Genomic DNA, 9,474 nt, shown 5'->3' on the forward strand with positions numbered 1-9,474 from the left:
TCTGGTGCCAGTAAGTTGATATGCAGATTACATTAAATCACCCCTTTATCACAGGACTCATGAAACCATTGTTGTGCTCTTGTGGTACCTCCACAATGACAGGCCTATCAGTACCTGTTAGAGGGACTGTATCAAAACCATAAATGTCATTATTCACTATTTACATCCAAATTTGTTCAGTCCATGTACATCATGTTGAGCTATGAAATAATTTGAAGACAAAGTTATAACATTTCATAAAAGGGACAATTGTTAGTTTGAGACTGTGATCCCCTACACTGGCATCCACGTATCGGCTGGCTAGTCTAGGGTTATCATGTAAGACCAAATGCCCAGCAGTGAACAAAAGGTATTGTCCCTTTGTAGATGATTAAGGGATGTGAGCATTAACCATGTGATAATATAAAGTCCAGTGATTATGGAATCTCGTTATTCCATGAATAATCCTGTGAAACATGACACCTACCTCCCACTTTCAACCTCTTTTTTCAGTGTATTCAGGTCCTTTCGTGTCCTACGGAGAACAAACTTGGCAGCAGTCTGCAAAGAATATTTTTATTTAATAATACACTTTTTATATGAGAAAATAACACATGAGTGTAAAAATAGAAAAAAAATGAGAATTATTAATGTTTCAGTACACAATAATCATATTAGTACAATAATAATCCTAGTCTTTAATACAGATCAGCATTTCGTTAATTCCTCACTAGAAGCTTCTTGTAGATTAGTGCAAACACTAATATCTTAACTGTAAACCAATACACTGCCTAAGGCACTGGCAGATAATCCCATGTCTTAATAATCTTAACCTGGGCAGTATTTACCTTAAGACCAGGCCATATTGCTTGTGTTAAGCTTTTTGTATTTTTGTCTCATGTGATTATAATAGTTTTCTGCTTACATGTTCTTTGCGCAGTCTAGAAGGTAAAACATTGGCTACCAGCGCTTTGAAGATCCAGGGTCAGCTCCCTACATCACGTATATTTGTGAAACCAATTATCAAATCAGTAGAAATAACACTGTTATAACAAGATGTGAGTCATTCAAGTAATGCAAACTAATCCAGTCTAATTATTAAATATATTCTGAGAGTTTATGCACTCCTATCATTATATTCAATTATGTATGGGTCCAGTGATGAGATGAAGCAGAAAAAAATGAGAAACATATTTTAAACATCTTGTGTGTATGGAGTTTTACACCGCTTTTAGCAATATTCCAGCAATATCACAGCAAGGGAACACCAGAAATGGGCTTCACACACTGCACCCATGTGGGGAATCAAACCCTGGTCTATGGCATGACAAGTGAAAGCTTTAACCACTCGGCTACCCCTCAATCCCATATTTTAAACCAGTGTTCAGTGGACATACTATCAACATGATTTATTCTGCTTTGTTAAAGACCATTGAGTGAGTGAGTGAGTTTAGTTTTTTTTTCGCCGCTTTTAGCAATATTCCAGCTATATTTTAAGACCATTGAAACCTATTTTACATCATATTGTATTAATGGAAATGCTACCTTTTAGGAATACAGAGACATTCCATAATGTTACAATAAGGGGTGGGAAATGAATTTATTTGACAGATTTCCTTGCAACTTGAATTAAAGGTATTATTATGATTATTTTCTTTCCTGATTTTTTTCATTCACTACAAGTACAGATATGGAGATATATTTGAGACACATGGATTCATCTCAATAATTATTGCATCTCATCATTCAATACTTGAGTCCTGAGTTTCCTGCTGATTTTAGTCCTGTGCCTGTGACATCAGAGTAGTGGGTGATTGTGAGCATGGGGGACACCATCATACCCTTGTTTCAATCAGCCAAACCCATATCCTCAGCCTACAAGGCAACACAGTCACCACTGACCCTGGTAACACCGCCTCAACATCAGAGTGCATAATTCTTTTGCAAAAGCAAAATGTAAAATACTATTTCCTGAACAATGGTATTGTTAGACCAAACATATTAAGACAATTGGATACTTTTTCTATACTACAAACATAGAATTATATTAAAGAGAGAGTAAGTATAGTTTAATGCCTCCAATGTAGCATTCCAGCAACACCATGATGTAAGATACTGTGAGTGAGTGAGTTTAGTTTTACGCCGCTTTTTAATAAGCAATATTCCAGCAATATCATGGCAGGGGACACCAGTAAAGGGCTTGATTCTACAAATGTGGGGAATGAAACCCGGGTCTTCATCATAAGAAGCAAATGCTGTTACCACTAATAATGCTACCCCAGCATTCTATTAATAACTTTACTTCTCATGTGTTTATGTTCGCTGTCACAAATCAATGATGATTGTTCCGAAAACACAATCTGACAACAACAACAAACTACACCCTGCAACACGACATGACTAAACAAGCTTAACTCGGAGTGCTTAATGTAAACCTCTGGAGACAACAGTTCCACATCATAATATTACCACGTTGCCAAGGGCTAAATCTTGCCTCAACAACATGATTGCATTAGCAGGCTTTCATCCACTGACACAGACCCATGCATGCCAATATATATGAAAGGCTGTCATGAACATTCATGCTGGCCGAAATGCATAATCCTATTACCAGCACTGAATATGTACTTTGTGGCAGGAAGGAGGTTTCATAATAACACTCATATGTCCTTGCTTGTCCATTCACGAAGAGTGAAATGGAATATATGTCCCTCATTCATTCAGTTTATTCAGGGTGGGGTAGTCTATTCAGAGGGGGGACCTTATAATGGCATTGTGTTTTGTCAACGGGTGAACAGTGCTCTTTGAACATGCACCTGACACGTCCATCTGTACAAAGTAATAAAACAAACTATGCTCCAGTTTTGCAAGGAGCAGGTTAAATAATGTAAACATATCTTGTCTTGCATGAGTTATGATACTTGTAAGTGTTTGTTGTTGGATACTGCAGTCTGCAATATTCAAGCTATATCATGGTCGGCAGTGAAAAATTTAATCAAACATTTGATACAAATAGCCATGACATGGAACTGACCATCTCTTCAGCATATGCTTCACCTGGGAACCTTATGGTTATCTATATGACCGAACTAGTTGGGTTTAGCACAGCTTTTAGCAATGTTCCAGTAATATCACAGCATTGAAACCAGAAATTTGGCTTCACACATTGTAGTAGTGTACCCATGTGGGGAATCAAACCTGGGCCTTCATCATGACAAGCGAACACTTTAACAACAAGGCTACCCCAGCACTCAGTATTCCTCATGTAGTGACACAACATGGAGACCTGTCAGTTTTAACATGAACCATGATTACATTCAAATAAACAGATCTTATATTCTTGTCATTATCCTACAGAATTGTCAATGCCAAGGAGCATCAAAGATGACTTACAAAACCTATTGGCATCTTCAATGGACATGATGGGATGTGAAAAGATTTCTCTACCATGAAAACGTGACACCAGCTGCAGAAATTCTACCAGTTGCAAAATATTCCATTCTTTCATTACCCAGCACAAGCAGTTTTAACCTTAAGGAAGTTTCTCCAAAGTTTGGAATTTTGCATCAATGCCACCAAAACAAAATAAACAAAAACACATGCTGAGTGATGATATTTATACAGGAATTAAGACTGTGAGTTTTGTTCAAGTTCCATTTTTCAGTGTTGTGGAAGCAAAATGGAATAAATATTTGCAGAAATGACATACCCTGCTAAAGTTCCCATTCATACTTCCACAATGCTAATATTCTGTCACATAGACTTTCTGCCAGGTCAACCCTGTTATTAATGGTTTCAGTTACCATTTTCTGATATTTCTCAACAGCTGATCTTCAGTAAGATTAACCTGGAAAGTCTACCAACCCAAATACTGATATACAAATGGGAAAATATTTTTCATGACAGAGATCTTGGACCAATCCTTCTCCCTCCCCACCCAAACCCCTATAATAAATGACCAGGCCCTCTGGGGATTTCTTATAATATTTAGGAAAGATAAATATTTTAGAATTTGGGTATACAGTGAAGATTGGGCAGAGGCAGTTCATATTTCTCTACAAGGAGTTTACAAGATTTTGCTTCTCAGTATTAATCAAACACTCACATTTATTTCGACGCTGTCACTTGCTGATAGTGTTTTGACAGGCCGTGATATATCATTTACAATCAGCTGTACTCCATTAATCAATAATCTGATAACCACAGAATTTGAATAAGACAGGGAACTACCACTCATGTTGACTGTGGAATAGTGTGAGTAACTAACACACCACAATTCTCCTTGATACAGTATATAAAAAATATTTCAGTATTTCTTAGCCTCTCTGGTCAATCGATTGAACACCATTTTACCTCTCCTCAAATCTTATTAGCCCATATATAGACAATCTACAATTGTCTCTGACGAAAAAATTAATTATATCATGATGTATGTTTAGAAATGAACTAACTCAATTTATTCATTACACAATGAATCCGCTTGACTAAAACAAATAATAATTCCTTTGAAGATAAATTTATAAAGAACTGGGGTTTTTTACATTCTGTCGGTGGTGTATTTTGATGGTATGTTATTCAAAGAGTGAGTGAGTGAGTTGGGTTTTACGTCACTTCTAGCAATATTCCAGCAATATCACGCTGGGGGGACACCAGAAATGGCATGGGCTTCACACATTGAACCTATGTGGGGAATCAAAAACAGGCCTTCAGCATGACGAGCGAACGCTTTACCCACTAGGCTTCCCCACCACTCCTGTTATTCAAAGGAAAATAAAAGTATTCCAAGTGACATATCGCTTATATACATTAACTGTTGCAATACACTCACATAGGCTTTGCACTACTTCACACAAATCTGTCTCCGCAGCAAATATTTTATTTGAACATTTCAGTGGTTAAATTGAGGGAATTCATGTTGAAGGGTTTATTTCAAATAATTGTGGGTCTCAATGACTGTCTCAAAACTATTTTGTAATATTCCTGTTTCAATCACTAAAAGCAAGTTTCTGACTTTCTCTGCTTAATGTGTCTGAAATCACTATCGGTGCCATTCATTGACTAAAAGTCACAAAATGATCCAATCAGAATTGAGCTTTCACATTTTTTAAAAAACAGTAATCCGTGATACATACACTGTCTTCAACTCTTGCATACTGATCTGATAGCGACTCTAGTGACACAAATGAAAGGTAGAAAACTGAGCTGGCTTCATGACAACACTTGGCTGCAGCATAATTCACATTTGTATAAAACCTGCGCTTAGCAGTGATCACCTTCAATTTGTCCAGGCTAAATATAAGAGCTAGTTGTTGCTGCTGCACCATTAGAAACTGCATTGTTTTGACCCAATGCATTCATGCTAAAGGGATCCCTGTCCCCATTCACTTTCTTGGTAGACCACCATGTAGATTAGAATCCATGACACACAAAGTCACAGACATGTCTGTGATATTCCCAACAATCAAAAACACACAGACTCTTAGAAAACAGATATTCCCACAAATCTCAAATAGAGCTTACCATGGTTTTCTTTGGGCTAGGTAACTGAGCTGCTTGCATACCCTCATCCTCGGAGCTGCTGGACCCATCGCTTCCCTCATTCTGTATACGGATAAAGGGGAGAGTGAGATTACAACAGTTAACAAGCAGTTAACCAGCAAATGACCAGCCACTTTCTACCAGTGAAGGTCCGAGTTACTGACTGACTGAGTTTAGTTTTACGCCGCTTTTAGCAATATTCCAGCAACATCAAGGCCGGGAAACCAGAAATGGGCTTCACACATTGTACCCATGTGGGGATTCAAACCCGGGTCTTCGGCGTGACGAGCCAACGCTTTAACCACTAGGCTACCCCACCACCCCAGGTCCGAGTTAGAATTGGTCTTCAGCAACCCATGCTTGTTGTAAGAGGCGATTAAGGTGGTCAGGCACGCTGACTTGGTTGATACATGCCATCGTATCCCAATTGTGTAGATCAATGCATATGCTGTTGATCACTGGATTGTCTGGTCCAGACTCCTTTATTTACAAACTGCTGCCATATAGCAGGAATATTGCTGAGTGCAGTGTTAAACATCAAACAAACAAACCACTTTCTTATAAGATCAAAATTCGATGCTCTAGTTAAAAAACACACCAAATATTACTCAGAGTGTTTGTTTGTTGCTTAACGCCACACACAGCAATATTCCGCTATTGATGCTACCAATAACAAAGAGAGTTTCTGACAATCCAGTGATTGTGACCAAAGATCCAAGCCATCAGAGTACTATGACAGGCCATCCACACAGTTAACCAGTCTCATCGCTGATCCATCTGACCACCCTCTTATCACTAGCAGGGGGTTCTGGGGACCATTTTTTAACCTGGTTTCTCCGTGCTGACACATGATATTTACATGTTGGTTGGAAGAATGTCAGAATTTATTTTCTCCAAAAATTAAAACTTTTTAAAAGTAAAACATAAAAAATATTACACACAAAAGTATGTAAAACAGAGTGTTATTTTTAAATTGCGAGCTTGTAATGTGACAGTACCAATAATGGAACTTTATTAACTGTTTCATTAGTATCAATTTTGTTGCAGAATGATTGAGTTACTTATTTGTACTATTTGTATCTTGCCGATATTGTTTTGTCTCACAGATAAGGTCTCATTATGACTGATACAAACCAGGCAAATCAGGTTCTGATCCACAAAGCAATCGTAGCACTACGACATTCATAAACCAATGGTAACCCATAGAGTTACGACAGGTCGTAACATTACAAATGCTTTGTGAATCAGGACCCAGAAAACTATGTATATGATCTGGATGCTGCCAGGGCGAACGATTCCGGATGAAACAATTTTCACCGGTACTGAAATGCCCTTTTTGCAGCGATTCATAAAAGTTAAGAAGAATTACATCTAAACATTAAACAAACTCATAAGGCCCTAATATATCAACTGCACACTAACAACCTACAATTTTAGATGGTTATACTTCCTTTGAGGAAAACCCCTTTGATTTACCTGCCCTTGGTTGAGCAATCCGAAAATAGAAAAGCGTGAGGTGGTTCGTTCAAAATGATATGAGCTGGGACCAGAAACAACACTTACAATTTTCATCCTTTTTAGTCATCATAATAGGTTTGTATAAGGTGTGACACAATGTTGCATATTTACAAAGCTATATTGTTTCCATAAATCTGGATAATTAGTAGCAATCCATCATGATTCATATACATGTATGTATTAATAGCACCTGCAGTCTCTGTAGGGAATTATACTTCATATTCATATTTCAATTCATGATTTATTACACAGGACATTTTAGCGGAAGAGTAAATGATATGTTGTACTCTAACAATAATGATGAACATGCACATAAACATAATGTAAAACTGGAGCATTATATGTAGGAATACCTACCCCATCCCACTGTCCCAGTGAATGTAGAATGAGCCGTTGTTCTTCCAAATAAAAAGGGTCTCCAATTCCTTGATAGGGTTTATGGGACACAGATTTAAATCCTTGAGATGTCAACTGCTGAAGTCGACGTTTGTAATTTGAACGTCTAACTTCATCTCGTGATGGAATGGTTGGATTGAAGACAGTGGCACTTCTGGCTTGTATTTTCACCCCCCGTTGAGATGGGATGGGCAGAGGAAGAAGGGCAACGTAGCCCTGAGGGTCTCTGGAAGGCATGACTGGCTTGTGACAAACACTTGATGAACCTGGCAAATTGTAAATCATATTTAATGAATTGTAATAAATAAATAAATACAAGGAATTTATCATATATCACAATTTTGCTCTCAAGAAACAATACAACAACAACAACAACATATAGTGAAGAAATAAAGATATATATCACTATATTAAATCATTAATAAACACAGGTGATTAAGCATGTCAATGTTTGATGTATCTAAGAAAAAATACCTACCTGAACCTTTACTGAAATATGCCAGAAGTTTAAAATGATGATTTTAATTAGAATAACACTCTCAGACTTTCATGCAATGTCATACCCTCAGCCATGTAATATTCATAACTTTTTAACATTTAAATAACAAAACTGATTTAATTTCTATTAACAAAACATTTTACTTTTGTCACCAATTGTAAAATTCATGAATATCAGTTACACTTACTTTGGTTACTGGTAGTTATTTCCTAATAATGCATTGTTGAAATCCACATCTTTTTTGTAAATGTGTACATCGAGGACACAGTCTCCACGTCGCTACTGTCAAGGTAGCCTAAATCTCTGCTTCTGAAATGAACTTGCAGTTTAAGTATTCCGGGCACGTGGCCCGTCAACATGACATCAGTATTCTGTGAGCGAATGTGTCGGAATGATTGCCAAAAGTAACCACCTCATGTCCCCCTCACTGCGAAACCACCAACCATAACACAGTAAAACACACGAGCAAAAATAGCCCGGTAGGACCTTCCTGTTGAGAGTCAATAGACTGCCCCTGTTGCGTGGATACTGTCAACTAATAACTACAATCGGAACACGGCTGAGCGATCTTTGCTGTGAGCGGGTCGGGTTGTAACTCAGACGAATTTGGATCTTTACTATTCTGCTTGGTTATACCACTGTGTGTTTAAACTATCATGTAAACATACAATAATGATGGTTCCATGTTTATGAAATTAAGTGACAGTAAATTCAACATTTATATCTCATTCGGAATACCTCGGGTGTTTCCGACGACTTTCTTCGAAGATCAGTTGCATGAAATCAGAGACCATATAATAGATTATGTGGTCTCTGATGAAATGTTGATCGAGTTACCTCGAGTGTTATATTTCACTAATCATATTTTTATGTCATAACTGTAAACGTGTGATTCATTAATTGTCTGTCGATATTATTGGCTTGTGATATATGTCAGTGGCGGATCGGTGTGTGTGTGTGTGTGTGTGTGTGTGTGGTGTGTGTGTGTGTGTGTGTGTGTGTGTGTGTGTGTGTGTGTTGAAAATGACTTAAGATCACATTGAAGATTATTTTTTTTGCGTTAGCGGAGCCAATGGGGGGGTTCAGGGGGTTCGAACCCCCTCCTTTCAACCCACTCCTTTCAAAATTCCTGGATCCGCCCATGTATGTTACTTAACTGTTCGTTTATTCATAGTGAGTGAGTTTAATTTTACGCCGCACTCAGCAATATTTCAGCTATATGGCGGCGGTCTGTAAATAATCGAGTCTGGACCAGACAATTACGTGATCAACATCATGAGCATCGATCTACGCAATTGGGATGTGATGACATGTGTCAACGAAGTCAGCGAGCCTGACCACCCGATCCTGTTAGTCGCCTAGCTCAGGATTACGACAATCATGCACTGAAGATCAGTTCTAACCCGGATCTTCACGGGTCTCGTTTATTCATAAACCTATCCGCTTGGAATATAAATTCTGCTCTCGGTACATCAGCCGAAAGCATCACAGAACGCATCTGATAGTGTGTTGCATCCAACAAATAAAAACAATTAAGTAAATAT

The 9,474-nt window shown here is 37.9% G+C and overlaps 1 protein-coding gene across 1 annotated transcript in view; it reads right to left on the bottom strand.

The window, feature by feature from the left end:
• LOC124281229 (coiled-coil domain-containing protein 60-like) overlaps nucleotides 1-8,444 on the bottom strand; it is a 44,552-nt gene extending 36,108 nt beyond the window's left edge. Inside the window, exons 1-4 of the mRNA XM_046717254.1 lie at nucleotides 8,112-8,444; nucleotides 7,393-7,697; nucleotides 5,500-5,580; nucleotides 467-540 (exon numbers count right to left, since the gene is read on the bottom strand). Coding sequence (XP_046573210.1) covers nucleotides 467-540; nucleotides 5,500-5,580; nucleotides 7,393-7,668 — 431 coding nt within the window. The 5' untranslated portion in view covers nucleotides 7,669-7,697; nucleotides 8,112-8,444. The remainder of the gene's footprint in view (nucleotides 1-466; nucleotides 541-5,499; nucleotides 5,581-7,392; nucleotides 7,698-8,111) is intronic.
• Between the last annotated feature and the right edge of the window lie 1,030 nt (nucleotides 8,445-9,474).

This window comes from Haliotis rubra, unplaced genomic scaffold (assembly GCF_003918875.1).
Source record: "Haliotis rubra isolate DU_JTF1 unplaced genomic scaffold, ASM391887v1 Scf280, whole genome shotgun sequence".
Lineage (NCBI taxonomy): Eukaryota > Metazoa > Mollusca > Gastropoda > Lepetellida > Haliotidae > Haliotis > Haliotis rubra.